Genomic DNA, 25696 nt, shown 5'->3' on the forward strand with positions numbered 1-25696 from the left:
AGGCCAGTTCATGATCTATTTTACTGAGCAGTAATCAGTTCTGACAGCTGACTGTCTATCCAAAATACATATTTTTTCTGAATATAGCAAGCTTTTCTCAATCATGTATCTCATTTGTTTGCTTATGAAAATCAAGCTTTTTAAATTTGAAGAGGGATGCAATCTATAATAATAAAAGTGTAATATGCTAATTAGACCAAAAGTCCTTCCAGAAGTCTTTCCTTCCAGACAAAGCTGCAGCATGGGGGGGGCTGAGGCAAAGGCGGCAGAGGCCCCAGGATACAGAGGCAGCAGGCGGGGGCTGGGGCCAACGCCCTTGCATGAATTTTGTGCCTTGGGCCTCTAGAATAAAATATTTGAAGTGTGGGTTCTATCCTAGTTCTGTCAGTTCATAGTTAAAAGACTTTGCTTAATGTTTTAACTTTATTGCTTATTAGATAGTACATGATAAATAAAAAGTAGCTATTTTTTAGATAATAACTAGTGGCCTGGTGCATGGATTTGTGCACATTGAAAAAAATTAATTAGAAGAAATATTTTAATATCGCTATTCATCATTTCTCTATAATAGAAGTGTCAGAGATGAAAGAAAATTAGTAAAATGTATATGAAAATAATATATAAATTGATGAATAAATAAACAATAGAAACATAATATAAGAACAACAGATATTATATAAAAACAACAAAAAGATGATATAAAAACAACATTGACAAAAACAAAGACTGATAAATTGATTAAACTTATTCTAATATTGCTCTGTACCCCACATTAAGAGTAAAAACACTTTCGGAGTGCTTGGCTAATTTCCCTTGTGATAAAGTATTTACAGCTTTAACTTTAACGTCATACCCTCTTCGAACTCAAGAGAAAGCAACATATAATTGAACATGTCCGAAAATGGGTTCAGGTAGGAGTATGCCTACTCTGTCTAGAGTTTTTCCTGGTGATTTATTAATAGTCATCGCAAATGCTGACATCATGGGAAACTGTCTTCAAATTAATTTAAATGGGAGGCATAAAAACAACCAAATTCACGATCAACAATGACAGATGGAAACATACGCTTGTAATTGGCTCCAGTGAGTTTCATATGTATCATGCATGCGCTAGTCTACGTTTATTTTCAAATTGCCAGTGTTCGTCATATATACCAGCTGGTCAGTCAGTCAGGCAGTTGGACAGACATACGATCAGTCACTTAGCCTTTTATTTAGATAGACTAGGGGCTCAGTGCACGAATTTGTGCACCTTGAAAGAAACTGTGGGCTGCAAGGCTGTGTTGGGCACAGGGGTGGGTCTCGGCCCATACTCCGTGCCTCTTCCTGCCCCTCCCACTATGGCCCCTGGTCCCCTGTCTGCTGGCAGCCCCACTCCACCGCTGCCACTCCCACATGCTGACAGCACCGGCCCTGCTCGCACTCGCTGACGTTGCAGAGCAATTGGGGCCTGATGACATGGAGCGATTGGGGCCGGTGCCAGCAGTGGGTGCGGGCGGGTTCGGCACTGTCAGCAGGGATGAGCGGCAGCCACTGGCTCCAAGTGATTGGTACTGGTGCTGGGCACCGGCAGTGGGTGCAAGCACTGGCTCCAGCACCAGCAGTACATGTAAGCAGGGCCATCACCAGCAGCGGTTGCAAGAGGCAGCTGCCAGCTCCAATCGCCCCTCAGGAGTAGGGGGAGGTGGAGAAACCCTGAGGGGTGATTGGGGCTGGCAGAAGCCACTTGCACCTGCTGATAGCACCAAAGGATCGGGGCCAGTGCTGGGCACTGGCAGTGGGTGCAAGCAGGGCCAGTGCTGGCAGCAGGTGCAAGCGCCGGGTGGGACCAAACCATGGGAGCAAAGAATTTTCATTAACTACCAGAGGCTGGCCCCAATGACAGCAACCGGCGATCCGCCTTGGTCTGGCGCCCCCGCTCACCTGCTTCACCATCCCACCATGACTGACACCTGCCATGTTCTGCGCGCGCCCCCTGGTGGTCAGCTTATGTCATAGTGACCAGTTGTTTGGTTGTTCTGCCATTCTGTCTATTTGCATATTAGGGTTTTATATATAGAGATGATGGATGATGAATGTGTACAGAGGGTAAGGTTTTGAGTTTTCATGTTTATACCTAATGAGTACATCTATTTGACATAGACTTGATAACAAATGCTAAAATCCTCTTTGGCTCCCTCTCTAGGACAAAGGAACAAATGGAGCCTCATTTGAAAAATAACTCTGAAGGTTTAGTCAATTCCATGAGAAATGGATTAGAAAGGGAGTATTTCCATATACTTGTAAGTTATTCTGTCAATTAAAATTTTATAATATAGTATAATAAATTAAACCAGTAAATAGTATGCAATTATATCTCTGCAGCATCCAAACATATCAATGCATTGATAAAATAAATCAATAAAATACACAGAACTTAAGGTTACCACTCTCACCCCAGCCACATTAAATATGGGTCTTCATTACCTATGCAGTCCAAAATCCACCCCACGGTTCCATCTCCACCGCAGGCTAACACTCTGAAGTCAGAAACATCACGGAAAAAGTTCAACCTGAAATATAAGCATGTCATTGCACATGATTGATATTTGAAAACTAGGACTTTTGTGTCCTTAGAATTTCATCTAATAAAAGTATTTTTATTTTTTGAAAACTGTAAAATCTCAATTTTTTTATTGAAAAATATTAAATTATTATCTAGAATACAATTCTAAAAGTATTAACAGATCTTAATTTAAATATAATTTAATTACATATACTAGATTCTATAATATATATTCTTTTTAAATTAACTCTAAAGTTTAAAAAATTAGAAATGACAATTTTTATTAAGATACCTCCCAGATGTGATCTGCAGTTTACATAATCCAAAATAACATATACTACAGTATTTCATGTCATAATATTTATTAACCAAAAATTCTCTTGAATAATTACATAATGTGATTAATTTGTCAGTGACTATGTCTCTGAGAAGATCCTGTCTTCTCCATTACTGGGAGAAACTGAACAGGCTGCTTTTGAGGTTCTAGCCAACTATTTCAGTGTTTCCTTCTGACTTACAATCTGCAAATAGGAGGCAAGTTTCTTCTTTTCTTTTTTTTTATTCTTTTACAGATGCCTCCCATTCTACCCGCCCCAACTTTTGCGACCCTCCCTCCTGCCCCTGTGTAAGCATTCACCACATTATTGTCTGTGTCTTTGGGCTATGCATATATGAATGCATATATATTCTTTGGATGATCTTAACCTGGCCTACCATGTTTGGTTTCTAGAACCACTCAAGCCTAATTGCTGGGTCAGCTGTAATAAATGCCACTGCTTCTGCTGCTACTGCATGAAGCATGCCATTAACGCAACCTGCTTTTGGGGAGTTAACTAGGGCAAGTAATGCAGCCAGTTATTTAATCATATATGCCATTTTCTTGCAATAAGAGAATTGAAACAGGACATAAATATTTGGAATGTGTCTCTGTACTTCCCTTGTCCCAGAGATAACCACTGGTTAGAATAGAATAGAATAGAATAGAATAGAATAGAATAGAATAGAATAGAATAGAATAGAATAGAATAGAATAGAATAGAATGGAATATTTATGTGTATTTATTTACATATAAATGCACATATAAATCATATTATATGCATATTTTAACATGAATGGGATTATGCTATGTCTTGTTAATTTATTTGTGTGCATTTTTTTTTTACTTAAAAAATTCCAAAACATCTTTCTGTGTCAGTACACAGTGTTGCCTCATGATTAATAATAAGAGAATATATTATGTAGGTAGTACATTCCGTGACTTAAATCATCTTTCTTTATGTACTTTAAAACTACCTCTTTCTACTGTTTCACTATTACAAAAAAAGTAAGTATTGTAGCTAACATTTTAAGCACATTTATATGAAAATGTGAATGTTTTGAAGGCTATTCTTCTAGAAAGGGAAAGTTCATATGAACCTCTAAATGGCTCCCATTATAGATGTAAGTGTCCATTTCTTGTAACTCAGAAACATGACATATAAACAAGTTTGTGACATTTCTGTAATAACAGCAGAAGAGAAGATCATTCTAATGACTGTAAAATCACACATCCCTTTTTACTGATGGGTTGAGTATATTTTTGTAGGTTTAATAGATGTGACTTATTCAGTGAACTTCATCTTCAAAGTCTTGTGCCTTTTCCATTGAGTTCTCATTCATTATCCTATAAACTATTTACACTTAAATTAGCATCAATAAAAACATTTTTTACAGTAATACAAATAATGCATTAAAATAAATGTATAAAACTTAAATATTTGATAAGAACCATGAATATTTAGGACATAAAATTTTCATGTATTTCCTTTTTTATTATACTGTAGACATTTACCTTTTGTTAGATATGTTGCAGTATTTTCTTCCAGTCTATTACCAATTGGGTTTCTTGTATCACATAATATGTATTATGTGTAATATAAACACCTATATTATGTATAATATAAATACCTATATTATAATATAAACAGCAATTGCCCACCCCAAAGGTGGAACATTTTGGTAATTTACATATAGCTCTATGCTCATTTCCTATAGCACCCCACCTTCTCATTCACAAATATGAGCACTATTCATAAGTATGGCTTATCATGTGCATGCCGTAAACAACATATTGTTTGCATTTTGATTTATCTACTAAGCATTGTTAATAAAATTTATTTAGGTGGAAGATCTCTTCATATGCAGTTCAAGTTACTTGATTTCTACTGCTAAATGCAGTTTCTGTGAATATGCTTTTTTAAAAGTGGTTAGTTTTATGTTCTTATAAAAAACTGCATTATTGGACAAGCCTTCTACTGGTCATGGGCAGTGGCTACTTTCAATTAAAATTAACATATATGCAACTTTTGTTTCCAAAAGAAGTTGTACCAGTGCATATGTTCATTAGCAACATAAAGATTAGACAGAGCCTATATTCTCTAACAGTTATATTACTAGAGGCCCAGTGCACAAAATTTGTGTATGGGGTGGAGGAGAGGCCCTCAGCCCAGCCTGCACCCTCTCGCAATCTGGGACCCCTTGGGGGATGTCCAATGGCCAGTTTAGACCACTGGCTCCTAACCACTCTCCTGACTGCCTACCTGATCCCCCCTAACCACTCTGCCTGCCTGCCTGATCATTCCTAACCACCTCACCTCTGCATGCCTGCCTGCCTGACCACCCCTAACCCCTCTGCCTGCCTGATGCCTCTAACTGCTCCCCTGAGGCCTGAACGCTCCTAACTGCTCTCCCCTGCTGGCCTGATTGCCCCTACCTGCTCTCCTCTGTCATCCTGATTGCTTGTAACTGCCTCTGCCTGCCTGCCTGCCTGATGCTCCTAACTGCTCTCCCCTGCCTGCCTGCCTGATGCTCCTAACTGCTCTCCCCTGCTGGCCTGATCACCCCTAACATCTCTGCCTTGGCCCCCACCACCGTGGCTTTGTCCAGAAGGACGTCCAGAAGGAAATGCGGTCTATCTGGTCTAATTAGCATATTACCCTTTTAATAGTATAGATAGTATTCCATAGTATATATGTAGCACAGCTTTTTAATCCATTCATTTGCTGAATGGCTATCAACAAATCAACAAACAACAAGTGTTGGTGAGAATGTGGAGAAAAGGGAATGCAAACTAGTGTAGCCTCTGTGGAAAACAGTTTGGAGGTTCCTCAACAAATTAAAAATAGAACTAAAATTTGACCTAGTGATCCCATTTCTAGGACTATATCCCAAGAAACCAGAAAAACCCATCAGAAAGAATATATATACCACTATGTTTATAGCAGCGCAATTTACAATAGCTAAAATTTGGAAACAGCCTAAGTGTCAATGATGGCATTTTAAAATTAATTTTAATGTTTTTGTTGCTGGTGTATACAAATATATTTGATTTTTTATATTGTTTTAATCTTTTTTTAATCTTTATTTAATCTTTTAAACAGACACATTACTCCTGTTTTGTATATTGCCTGTACTTTGTTTATAAATTCATTTGGATTTCTATGTAAACAACGGTTTCATATGCTAATAACAATGGTCCTATTAGTGATCTCTAATTGTTATAATTTTTATTTCTATCCTTGTATTGTGTTGTCTGGAGCACCAATATATTATTGAATTGGGGCATATCTTGTTCCTGAATTTAACTGGGATACTTTCAGGATTTCCCTGTTCAGGGTGATATTTGCTGTAGGGATTTTCTTTTTCATCTCTGAATGACTCATTTTATAAGGTTAATAAAGCTTTCTTCTATTCTTGCTTTGGAACTTTTATTATGAATTACTGTGGATTTTTTCTGCATATTTTGAGATGGATGATCCCATTTAATCAGTAAAATTATATATTTCTGCATTCTCATTATTCTTTCATGTACTAAATTGGGTATTGTTTATTAATAATTTTATAGGGAATTGTAGCTGGTTTTGATAATTTGCTTAGAAGTTTTGCATCTAATTTTATGAATACAATAGACCATTTTTGTTCTTGATACCATCTCTAATTTTTATCATAATTATATCTCATGAACTAAATTGCAGCGTATGCCTTCATTTTCTACTTTTGGAAGCAGTTTTAGAATTTTGAAAGTTCCATAAAATAAGTAGCACTTGCATATAGACTATTCTGGTGAGTCTTTGATTTCCTTTTTTATTTTTTTTTAAATATAAAGATCTTAATTGTATAATGTCTTTAACAATTATTGACCAAAATTGTGTTTCTAATTTTCCTAAATCATTTTTGCAAGTTAAATTTCAGTAAGAATTTATCAGTCTCCTTTAATAATTATTGAAAAAAATCATATTTTCTAATTCTTCCTAAACCAGTCATATTTCTGGATCACTTTGTCTATCTCCTAAGTTTTCAAATATTTTGTCATTGAAGCCTACAAAAGCTTTCAAAATATGCCAGGGACTGAGAAGTTTACCATAGAGCTCATTGTTTCTGGTGAAAGCCTAACTGTCCATTTGACTCACCATTGTTCTTCTATTCCATGATGATGTGTCATCTCTTATTCATTCTTGTTTTCTTTAAAAATTGTCATCATTGGTTCTTCAGCAGCATCCTACCCCCAAACATAAATCCCATGTGACTGTCAGACCAGCTTACTCTTGGTAAATTGATTGCTAAATGGGTTGGAAAATTGATCTCTCTATCTCACCCTCTTAATCCACTCAATGTTTTCTCTACATTCATTCATTCCTTAGGGTTTTTTTTAATTCATTAAATAGTAGCCTTGGAGAATTATTTAATCATTCTGAGCATGTTTTTAGCTTTAAAATGAAATTAACATCTCCATTCGACTGTTTTAAGATATAAACAAAATGTATATGCAAATAAGTTACACTGTACTGTTTACAGATAAAAGGATGGAGCAAATGTAGGTTTACGGTTGTGAGTACATGCAACAGTTTATTTTTGTATCATTTATTAAGTATTATATTATTTTCCATATGAACTATAAACCTTCTTTCAGCCTACTCTTTATTACTAATGTAATTATTTTTTCCTTTACTGAAGAAGTATATATGTTTGCTACTCCTCCATTTTCCTAACTCCCCCACATTAAAAATTATATCTAATAATTTTTTGGCATGTCTACACTCAGGGAGTTCTTCCCGGCTTGGCCTATTAAAAAAATACACAGAATACTCACTGCCAGTGCTCACTAAGTTCACCTTCTCTACTGACATAACATATATTTTATTAGTTTAATTTGCCTTCCTCTACTAAAACATAAGCGCAGGAAGGCAGAAAGTGTCACTTTTGCTCAATGTGCTTTGAGAATGCTAAAACTTGTTAGGGGCATCTGGTAGTCATTTGAATAAATATACACTGAATATGCATTATCCTTGCTGTTATTGTTAAAAAGTTATCTTTATCCATTTTACTTAGTTGTTGCATAAATATTCTATTTTAGTGTGGACTACACTGTAAACTATCATTCTTTCTAATTAAATTATAGGAATGGGTTACTACATCATCATTCTTAAAGGATTCTGAAATAATAATCTACTATCAGTTTACCTATTTTGGCTCATTGTCATTGAACTGCCTGTTACATTGGACAAAGATAGAAATTGCTAAAGATCGCCAATTTAAAGGAGGTTGTGGAAAATCAGGACTTTCCTGCTGCTAGGATTGTAATTTAGTACATACTTTTTGTATAGCACTTTGGAAGAACTTTATATAATTAAAAATTTGTCAAATTTGAAAATATTGTCAAACAATTCTACCTATATCAACCTATTCAATGAATATATTTGAATATGCTTTTTAAAAAACATACCTAATTTGATAGATATTAACTTAACATGGTTTACAGTAATTTAAAAGTATAGGCATTCTAAATGTTTATCATTAATACAGTGCTTAGCCTGGCCAGCATGGCTCTATTGTTGAGTGTACACCTATGAACCAGGAGTTCACGTTTCAATTCCCGATGGGGGCACATGCACGATGAACCGGCTGCAACTCAATCCCCAGTAATGGAGGCAGCCAATTGGTGACTCTCTTTCATCATTGGTGTTTCTATGTCTCTCTCTCTCTCCCTTTCTCACTAAAATCAATAAAAATATACTTAAAAAGTAATAATAGAATGCCTAACAAAAATATAGAATATTGTGTAGCTTTAAAAAATAATGTAACTGGTATTTATCATAAGCTTTTGAATATAATAAAAGAACTATTCCACCTGGGCTCAGTGATTGAGCATCAACCTATGAACCAGGAGGTTGTGGTTTGATTCCTGGTCAAGGCACATGCCTAGGTTGTGGGCTTCATCCCCAGTGAAAGAGTGTTCAGGAGGCAGCTGATCAATGATCCTCTCTCATCACTGATGTTTCTCTCTTTCTTCCTCCTCCTTCCTCTATGAAAACAATAAAACTATGTAAAAAGAAGAACTACTCCAAGTAATATTAAAAAATCTATCTTTACAACATATATGTCTAATATGAATGTATTATATATATGAATATATTACATGTGAATACATTACATACATACATTACATTTCATGAAAACGTTCTGGGAGTATACATACAAACAATTCACAGTGGTAATCCCTAAGGAGTGGTAGTGCCTCTAGGTTACTTTCTAAATAATATTTATTGTAGTATGGGTTTTTACAAGTACCTATATTACTTTATTTTTTTCAATCTATAATAATAAAACCATAATATGCTAATTAGACCAGACATCCTTCTGAACGACCGTCCAGATGAAGCCAGGACTGCGAGGGAAGCCCGGGTCCCAGGTGTCTGCCAGCGGCCAGGGGGAAGCCTGGGTCCCGGGTGCCAGAGGCAAGCCGGTGCTGGCAGCCAGGGGAAGGAAGGCCTACTCTTGCACAAATTTCGTGCATCGGGACTCTAATATTAAAATAAAGTGGAGGATAATAGGATGCCTAAAATTAAAAGAGTGAAAGGGAACATGTAGTATATATTTAGAGTAAGGAAAAAATAAAATGAGTAATCAAAGCCAAAAGCAATGTTATGGCAATATATTTACATAGAGCTAAAAAGTGGTCATGTTGCCTGGCCAGTGTTGCTCAGTGTTTGAGCGCCAACCTATAAACCAGGAGGTCACGGTTCAATTCCCAGTCAGGGCACATCCATGGATTGTGGGCTCAATCTGCAGTAGGGGGCCTGCAAGAGGCAGCTGATCAATGATTCTCTCTCATTATTGATGTTTCTATCTCTACCTTCCTCTCAGAAATCAATATATACATACATATACTTAAAAAAAAAAAGTGGTCATGTTAATTCCTATAAGTAGTATTGATAATAAATAACATGAATTGAGGACATATTATGTGATACATTTTATAGGCATCATCGAATTTAACTTCAGAACTATCCTATAAGGCAGCTACTATTTTTCTCTTACAACCAAGATAATAAAGACATGGAGAGTTTAAGCTATAAGGCTCGTGATTAGCAGAGTCAGGAGGCATCACATTCAACTATGAAACACAGGGCAAATCCTGGATGTATGCAGTCTAGTTGGAGTGACAGAGATCTTGGAATGACTACATTTTTGATTGCACAATTTCTTAATTCTGCAGAATAAGACCTACTTCTTTTAAGTTCAGAGACTATTGATAAAGGAGAAAAATAGCCATCCTACCTGAGCTTATTTGTTAATATCAAGACTTTAACTTTTGTTTGTCATTATCTAGATAAGGACTTCCTGTGTGTGGCTCACCTACCCAATCATCTGATCATGATCCTTGGACTCTGGAGTCTGGAGCTTGACAATGGCATTTTTCTGAACTAAATGCTCATGGTGAACCTGTCTTAAAAGCAAGTCCCTTCCACAGATCACTGCTCTGCATTTGAAAAGAGGCCCTGGTCCATAGCAGGGAGTGCAAGAAAGAGATAAGTGTAATTATGGGAACCTGTGCTAATGGTCGCATTGCACCGATATTTATTTAACATACACACATTCGTATACGTTTTACTCTGAGCACTTAAAATAGTACAATTTCAATATTTGATTTCTAGTTTGTGAGAATAATGGAGGAGATGTATTTCAATCATACTACCTGTTTGTAAAAAAGAAGCTTATGTAAGGTTATACAGAGCTTCTCTCCCCTCATCGGGTCTAATGTTTACTTTCAGGGTGAAAGAGAGAACGTAGGTCAGTGGAAGATGATGGCATTAATTAGTTAATGAGGCCAAATTAAGGACAATTTATTTCAGTGCATATTTGTGACATCAAAAGTATATGATTTCTGTTGTGAAAATGATTTTATTTTTCTATATCTTACCTATTAACAACAAAGTATCTAGTAAGAGATGATACTCATTAGATTTTGAGAGTGCTAAGTTAATAAAATCATATTATAATTTTGTTTCTTTGTTAACTAGCCTTTTCTTTACTCTTTAGATTTATATGCTATATTTTCAAGGGGAGTAGTTTTTCAAACAGATGGTTTAGAAGTTGAAGCACCCAGCTAGTGTGTGTGTATGCATTTGTATGTGAAATTATTATTATTAGCACTAGTATTAATATTACCTCAAAATATTTAGAAGGGAGGAAAATATATTTGAAGCAGGCTATTTTAAAAACCAGCATCTGCATTGCTTTCTTTTATGTAGTTGATATTCTATGTTGTTGTTATTTTTGATATAGTGATCTAGCTGCTGTATTCAAATAACATTATTTTTAGGTATGTCAGGCTTATTTAATTTATTTATTAAATGAGTCAATGGTTATGACATTATCCTTGAACTTACCCTGGCATTGGTCCATTTCCAGCAAGACTGTAAACCTGACGAGGATTTAGTAGATATTGGAATTTTCTGTAAATTCTATACAGATGAAATATGGAAGAAAAAAATTAGTGGTACATCAACATTTTAAATAAATAGCACCTCTCAATGTTATAATTACATATATGGGTATAATTATATACATTTGATAAATTTTGTATTAATACTATTAAAAATATAAAAGCTTAATAGAAACTAGTGGTTCTTTTCGGAAAAGCAGCTTAGTAGTCATTTATAAAGCAATCTATATATATATAAAAAGCCAGCGACTGGAACACCATAAAGATCACAACACCTGGTCAGCCCACTGCAGCCAGTGAACCTGCCCCATCGGGTGGTGGGGATGGCTGTCCAACCTCCCATGGCCCCTCCCTCCAGCCGTCCCCGCCCCTAATTGGCCACTCCCACCCCGATGGGGGTCAGAGTGGCTGGCCAACCACCCTGCTGCCCTCTCCCCCCACCCTCTGGCTGGCCCCGCCCCCAATCGGCCTACCCCACCCTGATCAGCCCGCAGCCCCTCCCCCTGGCTGGCCCAACCCTTGATACCCCCCGCCTATCCCAATTAGGCTGCAGGGCCAACCACCTGCAGCCCCACCCCAGCCAGCTCCACCCCCGATCAGCACCCACCAAAACACAGCCCATACCCCCTCCCAACAGTGGACCCACCACCAATCGGCCCCCCGCCCCAATCAGGGGTGGAGCCCGCTGGCCAATTGCCCACGGCCCCTCCCCCCAGCCTGCCCGGCCCTGATGGGCTCCAATCAGGGTGGGCCAGCCAGCCAACCTCCTGCCATCTCCTCCGTCCAATAGACCCTGCCCCAATCTGCCCTGATTGTGCCTTTAGTATAGTTTATAAATAGAAATAATGATATTTGTATTCTATATAGGCATTTAGAACATTATTCTGCGTTTAAATATTATTTAGCTAATTAAATTTTAAATAAATATTTTGAAATTATCAGTAGACAATTACTTAAATAGCTTCTCTTAACAGATCCCTGTGAAAGTTATAGGATACTGAGCCAACTTAACAGAGTTGAACACTATTTATTCCATTTATAAAATCAGATTATGCAAGTTATACGTATGCAAGCAAAGAAAGTGACCACAACTGCCTAATTATTTTACATAAACAACCATTCAGGTCTTAAAATTGATAAACATTTCAATAACACATATTGAAAAATTCATTTTTTTCTGCAAGAAATCAACCTTTTTACAACAAATGCAACAGAAATGTTTCTAAGCACATATATTGCCCATATGCTTGGAAGTCTTAGACAAAAAAAAAAAAAAAAAAGAGAGAGAAAATTTAGTGTTTTTACATTAATTTGATATTCATATACAATATTACTATATACAAGGGTGGGAAAAAGTGGGTTTACAGTTGTTCATATGGAGAATAATACAATAATTAATAAATAATAATAATAATACAAGAAAAAACTCTGATTTGCATACTCACACCATAAACCCACTTTTGCCAACCCATGTATTTTTACAAACACATTCCTATAATGTTTGCTAGCAGGAACTCTCTAAATTCACTATGTAATGTCTGCTTTATCCCAACTCCCCAACTCACAAATCTGCTAGAACCCTAACGTTCTGAATATTGATTAATCAGATCATCTAGTTTCTCAAGAAATATTTTAGAGTCATTCTCCTTTGTCCCAGCACCTGAACCTGGTTGTGGACAATCCTGTACCTAAGTAATATCTATAATAATAAAAGTGTAATATGCTAATTAGACTGGACATCCTTCCAGGTGACCTTCCAGATAAAGCTGGGGCTGCAAGGGAAGCCCGGGTTCCTGGGTGCCAGGGGGAAGCCGATGCCAGCAGCTGGGGGAAGGAAGGCCTACTCTTGCACAAATTTTGGACATCGGGCCTCTAGTCTATCAGACTTGGCTAGGCCATCTCATGCTTTAATTCAGGCTTTCATGTTCTCTCACCTGTTCTACAAAAGTCATGCCTCGCTAGCCCTCTTCTATATTGCTATTTAAGTACAGTTATGTTATTTCTAAGATGAAAGGTTAAATTTATTCACAATGTAAAATGTTTTATTATATTTGGAATAGTTTACATCTCATCTTGTCCCTCCTCTCCCTTAATTTTTAACCTCACTGACTATCTCCTGGTTCCTTGAAAAATGCCACACCATTTCACAAATCTTTCTTCTTTTACTGGCAAACATTTACTTATATCAAAACCAATTCAAAAGCTAGTTCTTTTCCAAAAACTTATCAGTCTTAAGAAATAGCCATTTCACCTCTGAACTTTCCTAGCACCTTTATCAGAAACCTTTTCAGTTTAGCATTTATCATGTGGCATTGAAATGTATCTGAGTATTGATAAAAGAAAAAAACTTTTAAATAGAAATAGTATCTTGTTGATTGAAAAGTGAAGCACATTCTTCCTTTCATTGAAATACAGCTGGAAGTTAAATAGTAGGGAAGAAATTGCTTTACAAAATTTTGGTTTGTGGAAATATTTCAACATTATTTGGTAACCTCAAAGGTAATTTCTGTGTTATTATCATAATGTTTGTGTTAATGTTTTTAATATTATTGCTCCTTATTTGGTTGAGAGTAGTAAAAGCTTCTAGAAATTATTAAGGCAGATACAAGCACATATTTGTTTATAACTATCCTCTTTAGAAGGATATAAGATTTGTTCCCCAATGTGGTGATTTTCAAATTTTTATTAAATATTATGAATTAATTATTAATTCCATTCAAAATGACATTTTTGAATTGTTGGCCCAAATATTGAGATATCTGATATGCAGCTCATCATGACTCATATTAAATGTGTTTCCCGTATGTGTTTCTTTGGGAAATATGGCATCATGTTCTACTAAATGCACACACAGGAAATCTTTATACTCTTTGTCTAGAAGCTGGATATCAATTGTGTTCCTCAGTCCTGGGTAATGGCTGACTGAAATCACTTATTGACCATCAAGGGCTAGGGGTGATAGCTATGGTAGAGAAAATTCAGATATCTGAGCTATGATAAAAATGTTTATAAAAGGACATTATTATTTTCAAATTCCAATTGTAAAAATAAGGAGAGGTCATACCAATATACTACAGATAGATGCTAGCATTACTTGTTTCACATCAAAATTAGTAAGCCATGAGAAATAATGTTTTTAAATATTGTACACCACAATTTTAATTAATTTATTTACATAAATATGACATAGAAATATGACTTGAAAAAAAACATACCGTTCTCCTTGCTTCCCACCACTTTTGGGGTTTACAAAAACTAAAAGCGGATGAGTGCCAGGAACGGGAGTAATCTAGGAGAAAAATTTTTTATATAGACAAATTACTGTTAGTTCTACATCATGGAATACCACTTAGCAAATTCAAAAATGTAGCTCTTTCATTCTTAAATGTGGATACCTAGATACACCGATCTATTTAGTTATTCAGTTAATCCCTGTGCTTTCGATACATACGTATCAATAGGAATGCTCACTCCACAAAGAGTGGTAAGAACTAACTAGGTAGGTATAGGTCAGAGAGAAAGACAGCTCTGAGAATGGAATAAGTGTGAAAATCTATAAGATGAAAACAAAAGGTGCAATTTGTGGGACAATGAGTAAACCAGAAAGAATACAGTAGAGTATACTGGGGAAAATCTATATATATAAAAGCATAAGCAACTGGCTGACTGTTCGACCGGTAGCTATGACATGCACTGACCACCACGGGGCAGATGCTCAATTCACAGTCATGGAAACATGGAACAGACTGGTGAACCTCAGAGGGAAGGGGGGAGGGGAGGGAAGGAAGAAATTAACTAAAGATCTTACAGGCATCATATAGGCCGGGTGCACGGATCCCTCGGCCTGGCCTGCAGGTATCAGGCTGAAATAGCAGTCTGATATCCCCCAAGGAGTCCTCAATTGTGAGAGGGTGCAGGCCAGGCCGAGGGACCCTGGCAGTGCATGAATCCGTGCACTGGGCCTCTAGTATTAGAATAAAAATAATCATATTATAGCGTGCCCTACTTTTATGGAAGAACTGCACTCTGTGGCATGTGTGGAATCCATCTTCCCAACCATTTGTGAATAAGACGGTTTGAGGCCCCTATCAGCCTAAAAGTCCCGTTTTACATAATGTTTCCACAGAGCCTTGTTTTCCTGCTTGGAGGCTACAGGTGCAGGTATTCTGGACTCTTTGGTAATCTGGAGTTCATTAAATTGGCCATGTCCCTACACTATGCCCTGCACTGCTTTCTTCACTTCTCATTTCTCAGTGGAACAGAAAAGGGCCTGACCTACTGGATTTTATGTTCTAGTGGAAAAACAGACAATAAACAAACAGACAAGCATATTTAGGAGTGAAATATCCCACGAAGAGAACGCAGGTAAGGTGATAGCACTTTATTGGTGGGGGGGGGGGGGGGTAACATTATTTTTGATACTATGGTAAAGGAGAACTCTTGTATTTTACATGACTTCAATATAACTCATTTAAATACAGTTTGACAAAACAGTATTTTAATAATAAACATTTACAACTAATGGAATCCTCTCAATATTAAGATGAAAAGTTTTAGGTCATTTACATTTTCAAAATAGATACAAAGTATCCTTTGTTTTTATTTCTACCCTAGAAAGTATCCTTAAATATTTAATATGACAAAAACAACCATGGCATGTCCTTCCTTCCTCTTGGATTAAACAATCAATCTAAGATGAAAAATTCTGCCCACACATTTCTCTCCCATTCTTAAGTGAAATGGAGTTTTTTCTAATGACCACGGGCAAGGTAAAAACGTTAAAATCTTCACATTGTTGTATGAGAAGTTTGTGTAAGATATTCATAGTTGCTCTACTGTTATCAAACTAGTTTTCATTACAATTTATTCTGTTTCTGTTTTATTTTACTTTGAAAAGAGGACAAGGCTTTTTGTTCCTGAGTTGTTTCTAATTCAGTAGGAAGATGAGATGAATGAGCTGGATCTGTAGTAACTTTCCAGTTTGTCTCCCTGAGCTACTAGTAAATGCGTTTATTCAATTAACGATAGAAGTTCCTGCAGGTCAGGCCATGGTGCTACTAGAATGTCACACATACCTTTCTTCTCTGACTAAAAGCCAAAATAACGAAAAACTGAACACCTTTATTTCTCCTCCTATTATAAAATCAGATACCACTCCTAAATTTTTCACAGGCAAAATAGCAGTGCTACCAGATGTGAGTTTTAGTTGATTTCTGCATGTAATCTGAATTCTCACTCCTTATTTTTAATTAGAGGTGAGAATCTCAAGGTAAAGAAACTAATTTTGAAAAAATCATTAAATCTAAACCCAAATATACATTGTGATGATCCTCCACAAACTCCACATTCAGCTTACCATTATAGGAGACTACTAGAGGCCTGGTGCATGACATTCCTGTACTGGGGAGGAGGGTTGGGGGGGGGGGGGGGGCGCTCAGCCCAGCCTGTGCGCTCTCACAGTCCTGGACCCCTCAGGCCTAAACCGTCAGGCGGACATCCCCCGAGGTGTCCTTAGTGCTGCTGTGGAGGTGGGAGAGGCTCCTGCCACCGCTGCTGCGCTCATCAGTCGTGAGCCCGGCTTCTGGCTGAGCAGCACTCCTCGTGTGGGAGTGCACTTTTCACCAGGGGGCACCTCTGCCCCCTGGTGGTCAGTGCATGTCATAGCGACCAGTCATTCCATTATTCGGTTGATTTGCATATTAGGGTTTTATTATATAAAGATATTAAATTCACACTGGGTTGAATATTTGAAATGAATTTGAAAATACGTTTTAGAAAACCTTTCAAAAATATTTATTTGTTGAAATATGTAAATGAAATACGTAAATCATTATTTTTTATCAAATAAGTATCACACTAGAATAAATTACAATATATACATAACCTCAAAATACAAAAAAAATAATGATCTCATTTTTATGAGTGGATAAATGGATAAATAGATCAAGTAGTTCATAATTTAGATAAAGAAAACATTTGAAAGAATGGTGCTACTCTACAAGATACAATAGTCAAATACCCAAAATGGAAATATAGGATAATAAAACCAATAACAACCTTTTCCTTATATATCCCCTTATAAGAAATTAGGTTTCAAAATAAAACTATATTAAGATAAAACATCACAAACTTAAGATATTTATTTGTAAGTTCTCAGGCACTGTGGAATACTCCCCTTTTGATAATGATGTAAACAGATAAAACACCTGATCTAATGTAACCTGTATTTAAGAAGTGATAGGTGATTAAATATCAGCACCATTAAGACTGGTATTAAGGGATCATTTAATGGTGTTATACTAGAAATGTCAAGGTTCCAGGCAGATAAGGCATCTCTTTCAATGCTCATTCAGAAAGCTTTAAAATTCTGTAAACTTTGTGACAATAAAAAAAAATGCCAATCCAGCAGAGTGAATTTAGGTACCAGTAGACCAAAGGTGCCGGGAGCCGGTCCATCCTTGCTGTTTCAAGGGACCTGGCATATATGGCATACGGTTCTTAATATGTTTGCTCACCTTCTTGGCGCTGTGTTTTAACCAAGGTCACCTCTCTGAGAAAGGTTGAATCCCCAGGTAGGGATTTTCCCCTGAAGTTAGGGAGGGAATAAAACCCCTCAACTAAGTGCCAGGGGGGTAATTAATCACTTTAACTATGAACAATCATGCTTAAGCTACATAATCTTTACTCCCTGGAATGGAGATAAGAAACGCCCTAACCTTTGTAATAGAGATTGATAGGATTGAATCAACTGGTATAAATACAGATGTAACAAGACAGCAAGACACAGAACTTAGAACACAGAACTTAGAACCAAGAGAGACAGAATTCAGAAGACAGAACCTACACGGAGCTGGGGGACAGAAGAACTTCACTGGAGAGAACATGGCAATAGATCCTGGACTGAACCTGACTATAGAACATGGCAAGAGAACCTGACTAGAACCTGGTGACTGAACCTGGCTGGAGATCTGAAGCAGAACCTCTCTGGAGATCCAGACCAGAACTTGGCTGGAGATCCTGGCTGGAGATCCTGGCTAGGCTGCTGATCAACTGAACACTGTCTCTGTGTCATTCCTTCTTCGCCGACTCCGTCCACGCCTTTGGGGACCCCTGGACCTGCTGGGGTTGGACCCCGGCACAAAGGCAGAGTTCTTAGGTTGGAGACTCAAAGAGCTCCAGTATTATAGAGCCATTTTCAATTCTGACAAGTTAAAAATAAACAACTACTGTGTTCATTAATAATTCTATATAATAAGAGGCTAATATGCAAATGGGCCAGATAGCAGAACAACTGAACAACCGAACAACCAAGCAACTGGTTCCTATGACATGCGCTGACCACCAGGGGGCGTGCACAGAACATGATGAGCATGGGCCATGGCATGATGGTAGAGCAGGTGAGCAGGGGTGCCAGACCAAGGTGGGGCATCGATCGCTGTCTTCGGGGCGAGCCACTGGTGGTTAATGAAAATTCTTTGCTCCTGCATGCCATGGTCCCACACGGCACTCACACCTGCTGCCAGTGCCAGCCCTGCTCGCACCTGCAGCCTGCGCTGGAGCCGCCACTCGCACCCACTGCTGGCACCAGATGCCAGTTCTGATAGCCCCTGAGGGCTTCTCCACCTTCCCCTTCTCCTGAGGGTTGATCGGGGCAGCAGCCACTGCTCACACCCGCTGCTGGCACCAACCCCAATTGCTCTGTACCATCAGCGGGTGCGAGCAGTGGTGATGGGAGCAGGGCTGCTGGCAGACAGGGACAGGGGACCAGGGGCCATAGCTGGAGGGGCCGGGCAGGGCCGAGACCCGCCCTTGTGCCTACCTCAGCCTCTCGGTCCACAGTTCCTTTCAAGGTGCACGAATTTGTGTACTCGGCCCCTAGTCCTGAAATAAGAATTAGTATCTTAGTAGCAGAGTATCTGCTATTGCTATTTAGTTCTCATATTCCTCTTCATCCTTAATAAAAGAATGCTGGGCAAAGGGTAATTTTGTAAGGTCACCCCCTCTAATCACAGCTTTCATCTATAAACCAAGAGAAGAGGCCTCAGAATGTACATGCCAGCACCTTGACCTTTAACTTTCCAGCCTCTAGAACTGTGAGAAGTAAATGCCTGTTGTTTAAGCCACCCAGTCTATGGCATTCTGTTACAGCAGCCCGAGCTGACCAGTACAGAAGTGTCCCATGGAAACTCAATATATGCTCTTTATAAAGGAAGAGTGAGAGCTTCTAGCCACCTTTCTCAGGATGCCAGCATGGAATTTGATGTCATGAGGACCAGCAGCCATCACTGAGAAGGAGGTGACCTTGAAGATACCATAGGTGGAGGTTGGAAATGATAGAACCAGACCTGATGAAAATGTGGAGCTGCCTTATTAGCCCTGCTTCTAAAGGTCCTACTTCTGGACTTCATTTATGTGAGAGAGAGAAAAAAATTATTTTGTCTGAACCACTGTTATATTTTGTTTATTCCTTCTCTACTCCCCCCCCCCTTAATTTCTGCAGAACCTCACTGTAATTGATGTGAAAAAAACAAGATCCAAAGGAGAAAAGACCTGCATACAGATGAAATCAGGCAGAGAAACTTTATCCTTCATCAAATTTGTAATTATTTCTAGTCCCTGAGTGAATAACCAAAGAAACTTGATTTCAGAGTGTATGGATAGCCTCTATATTTCATGTTATCTTATTCTCATTATTTTATGTTCTCATTATTAAATGTTGGCACTTTTCAGTTAATCCTTTTGCAATGTAAAATAATAGTCTGAGAGTTAAGGGGAAACCTAGGTATTATTAGATATGATATTTCAATTAGTATAATCAATATATTTCATTACAGATCTTGTTTTCCAGAGCTGTCTAAATCAGATAAGAACTAACTTCTAGAATTCAGTCTATGGGAGGTCATTTGTATTGTGATGCAAATCTTATATACTTAAAGGAATTTAAGTAGACTAAAGAAATACAGTTTTCTTAGTTTCTGAAAGTGAGTATATATGATTTCCATTAATTATGTTTTATGGAAATATCTTACAATAATCTTATGTTTTATATTTTGAAACAATTTCAAATTTACAGAAAATTTTCAAACATGGTAGAAACTTTTTTTCATGAACAATTACAGAGTATGTTGCCAAAATGATTTTCCATCACTTTTGCTTACTTTAGGATTGTCAACAAACAAGAACATTTTCTTACATAAATATAACACAACTTCAAAATCAAGATAATAACTTGATTCTAGACTAGCTTCTTTTGTTATAAAAGCCATTACTGAGACAATTGGTGAAACTTGAATGGAATTAGGATTAGATAACACTAAAATGTCAAGTTCATATTTAACTATACCATTCTTTTTTGAACTAACTACATTTTATATATGTTTTAACATAAAAAGTTGATTTTTTGTATTTGAAGAATAATTCATTTTCCTTTCAAAAATTATGTTTAATGGGTTTAACTTTTTTTCTCTGTATTGAATTTTTTTTGGGTGACACTGGTTAACAAAATTATACAAGTTTCAGGAGCACAATTTTACAACACATTATTTGTGGCCTATGTCCATGAGTGTTTTCTCTTTTTTGCTCAATAATTGTGAAATAAGATGTACAACTCAGTTATTTTGAAAACTGCTTTATTGCCATCCTAAAATATCACATTTGTTTTGTTAAATATTTTGGTAGAATGAGAGGGTGAAGACAAAAATATGAATATATTAAAAATTGGTTATCCTAAAACTATTTGATCTTGGAAGTAAATATTTATATAGCATTTGAAATAATTTTAAGTGGAAGATTATATAAAACATATGAAAGGTGAGTTACTCTGTCTAAAGTGTAAAAAAATACCCTGAACTCTCAGTCTCACATTACCTACCACTGGACTTGAGGCATCTCTACAGAACCTGATGCTTCTCAAAACAGTTTTTAAGAAACATTAGGATTGGGTAATGCAGAGTAATCTAGAAAATACTAATCACAGGAAAAAGCATTCAAGGAATGTTTTAGAGCATGTGTGGTACTTGAAATCTTGAAGAATAATTATAAATTAGGTGTGAAAAGAATTCACAAGGAAACATTTTATACTAGATTATTCTCTATTGAGAATAGAGCTAATCAGATAAAGTCATATTCACTCACATAGAGAGGCAATTTCATACAGTAAATGTTAAAGGACATGGCTTTAGGAGCAGGCTGATTTGGAATCCCAGGTCAACCACTGCTCTCTATATAATCTCCTTCCCTTACTGATCTCATTTTAAGTGATGGCTTTAAGTTCCATCAAAATGCCTTTCACTTCCAAATTCATATCTGTCTTCTGTCCTAAATTGTAGATTCACATATCTGTCTGCCTACTTGACACCTCCATTTAGATGTCTAACAGCATCAGAAATTTCTCTCCAAACCTTACTCACGGAGATCCTTCTCCATCTTTTCAATTGCATGAGTCAATCATTTTTGAGGTGTCCCTGAAGTCTTACTTCTAATCTAGCCATCTTACATAAAATTATAGACAACCCCAACCCTCTGCCTGGCACTCCTTACCTTTTTTCTCTCCATTGTCCCATATCACTTATAAACTAGTGCATTATATGTATAGAGACAGGGACTCACTTTAAAAGTCGTTGTAATGCTCAAAGTTGTTGTAATACTCAAATTATCTTGGACAGAGAGGGAGTTAAAATGACAATGAGGAACTGGTTACAAAATAATCAACAGGCTTGAGCCCAAGTGGGAAAAAGACAATAGACATGGACACACACACACACACACACACACACACACACACACCAATCAAAGAAAGGGAATTAATTGTTATACATACACCATATAGTTGTGTATAGTGCATAGGTGTACAGTTTAGTCTTGTGCTGATTATAAGAAGGAGATACTGCAAATAAGAAAGAGTAGGAAGAGGGAGAAGCAATTGTGGTAGGAACAACACTGGTTTACTTTTAGGTATCTCAGTATCAAGTTCCCCTCTTTGTCTTGTGTTCAGAATATTACAAACTACTTTTTTTTTTTATCTTCAAGTGATCCTTTTTTTGAAAAGTTTCCTCAAAGAACAATTAGGGACAAGGTACCTTTTGTTTAATACACTTTAAACAATTGTTCTGTTTTTCTACTTATTGGTTCACCTGGGGATAGTCAGTCACCTGTATCTTCACAGCTCCTGCATGCTAAGAAGTTGCAGTTTCTCTTAAACTTGATCATATGCACTAAAAGTAAACCTATGGTGTGGGTGATGACAAAGACAGAGTGCCTAACCACCTCTATTTGAAGTCCCCTAGGACTCGGGTTAATTAATGAGACTCATCCTAAGGTTATACATGATCTATTACTTCCTCTAATTAGAAATAATAATCCTGATCATTATGCTGGTTAGCTGGAAAGAAGTAAGATGAATGTGCTTAACTTTGATTAATAGTCTTCTTTAAGCAGTGTAGATCTCTTCTGTCACTGAGTTATATGCAAACTGGAAAGCAACTCAATATTTTTAATGATATAATTTTTTTTAAACTCACAAAAAGTAATTTTCTTGTACATCTATTTACCTTTTCTGATAAACAAATATTTTATTATTTTAAAATTGATTACCACACGAAAATGAATAATTTTTACCATTTTGTATGAAATAGCTATCCAAGATTTAAGTATTTTACCTTTTTAAATGTTATCCCCAAAATTCTGTTAATACCTACGTGTATCATGTTTTACTACATTCTACTGATGTGAAACAGTCTATTTTACCTAATTATGAACTAATACTCTTAAATTCAAAATATTATAATGATGATATCATTAAGTTATATTATTTGCCACTGTTTTGTAAGGGCAGATGTCTATACTTTGCTTCTTGACAACTTTCCCTGATATTTTTATATGCCACAGAAAGCGTGAAAAGTTATTGTCTAGCTAGTGAGATGAAACTCATAGACATAAAACATTAATCGCCTACTGTTTTTAATGTGACTTATTTAGTTGGAGTAAGATTGAATATTTACAATTATTTTTGAATAAAAAATGCAACTTATACTGACATGTTAGTGTAAAGCTTCTAAAATACTGCACACACATTTAATTTTAGTTTAAAGTCTGGGTAAAGTATGGTCTGTTTATTCAAATCTTAGGAAACTGAGAGGAGAAAAGGTATCATTCTAGTACATGCATGATTTTTATTTAAATCTGCAAAAGTAAGTGGAAGAGAAAGGTGGTCAGGAATTTAGCATTTATATGCCTGTTAAAATGCTGTAGCCAACGAGATGGGGTACGTTAGAGTTAAAACACATAACAAATTCAGATGATCCTCATTCAAAACTCAGCTTTACCAATGACTAACTGTGAGGCCCTGAACATAATTTGACTTTTGAACACCAATATGCTCATTTCAAAAGTATTAAATAATTATGATATTTATCATATTATTATTGAGGAAAATTAAGAATAATATTTATCTCATATGTTATAAAGCAAATTCACTTACTACACCTAAAATATTACTATAGTGCCTAGCATAAACTGTTTAAAAAACAATGTATATTTTCCTTTTCTGCTGAGACGTGCCTAGCCAAGTGTGAAACATACTTAAATGAAAATAACATCATAAATGATTAATCTGACCAGAATGTCACTCTGTTAATCAGCTATAAAACTTATATGTTGATAAATTAATAAAGATTTTTCAGAAGACATCTTCAGAGCTATTCTGCACATTAAATAAATGCATTGATACCTTGACATATGCCCCTCTAAGAAGAGCACAGCAGTAACAAATATGAAAGATACTAAAATTTATACTTTAAAAAATCATACCTGCAGGCCTTGTCCATCCACAGTGACTGAATTGGCTCTTTGCATTTTGTTCTTGTCAGTCACTTTGTTTGGCTGCTGGGAACCAACTTTTTCCTTTTTCACTGTTGCTTGTCTTTCCTATAATAAAACAAAAAAACGATTTAAAAATTGTTGAATCATTTTACTAGAAGGGGCAACATATAGATTTTCATGGCTACAAATTTGGGCCCAAATTACTAGTGACTGATACAAAAGCAGTTACTTTCAACTGGCTCAAACTACTAGTAAATGAGAGATGCATGATCAAAATATCAGTTAAAGAAAGACTGTGAAAGAAAACCAAATGGTATTATCTCCATGGGCCCACTTATGACACTATCAATAGTTATTCAGAAACACTACAGCTGATTTTTTCATAAACAATGATAAAGATATAAATAATATAGGGTTATGAATTAAATATTCAGTAACAAGCTCTAAACATAATGCTTATAAATAAAAGCAACATTGAAAATGAATTCATGATAGACTTTTAAGCTACTATGAAGTTACTATCAAGAATGGCATAAACCTTAAAACTCATATTCCATCCCATTGAATCTCTTTATTCACCATAATAAAAAAAGTTTGTTGTAGTTATCTGCTTCTCTTTCTATTTCCTCTCCTCTTATTCTCTCTTCAGCTCACCTCAATAAGTGCTATCATCATTAATTTACAAATCAGCTTATAGCAAAATTATCAATGACCTTCTCATCGCCACACCTGTTTATCAATCTTCATCTTCTCAACCTTTAAGCAGTAATGGACAGAACTAACATCATCTTTCCTATTGAAAGCTTGTCTCACTGGGCTTCCAGGTCATCTCTCTCTTAGCTCTCTTCGTACTTCACCCACTGTGCCCTCATAGACTCTTTTGCTGGTTCCTCCTTCAGCGTGGCAGTCCTTAACACTTAACCTCATCTACACTCACTCCCTAGGTTAGCCTCATTTAATCCAAGGCTTTCGATTTAAATTCTATCGGGAAGACTTCCAAATTTGTTTTTCCTGTTCATATTTCTCTCTTGAACCTTAATACCTACACACAAATGCCCTTTCTATCTGTCCACATGGGTGTCTAATATCCATATCAATCCCCAAAGGGTCCAAAAGTATATATTTTTAAAAAATTTCTGTCTAGCCCCCTGAAAATAAGTCACCACCTCCATCATTATAGGAGTTAAGCCATCATTGTGCTATTTGCCTATTGTAACCATAACCAAATGGATCAATTCAATTTCAACTTTGCCTCCATACAATCAATTATCTATACAATAGCCACACTCATCCCTTCCACTCCAGCTACACTCACTTCAATGTGCCTTGGCCACAAGATCATGCTCTTAATTCAGGGCTCTTGCAATCACTTTGCACTGTACTAGAAAGCTCTTATTTGTTGAACTTGCTCCTCAATTACTTTGGGTTTCTGGTCAAATGTCAGATATGGTTCTCTATTCCCTTTAGCCTCCTGTGAGTGTCATTTAATACAACCTGAAATGTTATCAATTTCATTCATTTAATTCCGGTCTTCCCCTGCTTGATAAAAGCTTCATGAGAGAAAGGA

The 25696-nt window shown here is 36.6% G+C and overlaps 1 protein-coding gene across 2 annotated transcripts in view; it reads right to left on the reverse strand.

Moving 5' to 3' along the window:
- The window catches only part of DGKB (diacylglycerol kinase beta), a 524454-nt gene that overhangs the window by 303134 nt on the left and 195624 nt on the right, over positions 1–25696 (reverse strand). For both annotated transcript variants that reach the window (XM_059712461.1, XM_059712459.1), the window contains 4 exons: positions 24118–24234; positions 14526–14599; positions 11255–11329; positions 2467–2552 (listed from right to left, as the gene is read on the reverse strand). In XM_059712461.1, the coding sequence (XP_059568444.1) occupies positions 2467–2552; positions 11255–11329; positions 14526–14599; positions 24118–24234 (352 nt within the window). The remainder of the gene's footprint in view (positions 1–2466; positions 2553–11254; positions 11330–14525; positions 14600–24117; positions 24235–25696) is intronic.

The sequence above is a fragment of the Myotis daubentonii genome, chromosome 10 (assembly GCF_963259705.1).
Source record: "Myotis daubentonii chromosome 10, mMyoDau2.1, whole genome shotgun sequence".
In the NCBI taxonomy this organism is placed as follows: domain Eukaryota; kingdom Metazoa; phylum Chordata; class Mammalia; order Chiroptera; family Vespertilionidae; genus Myotis; species Myotis daubentonii.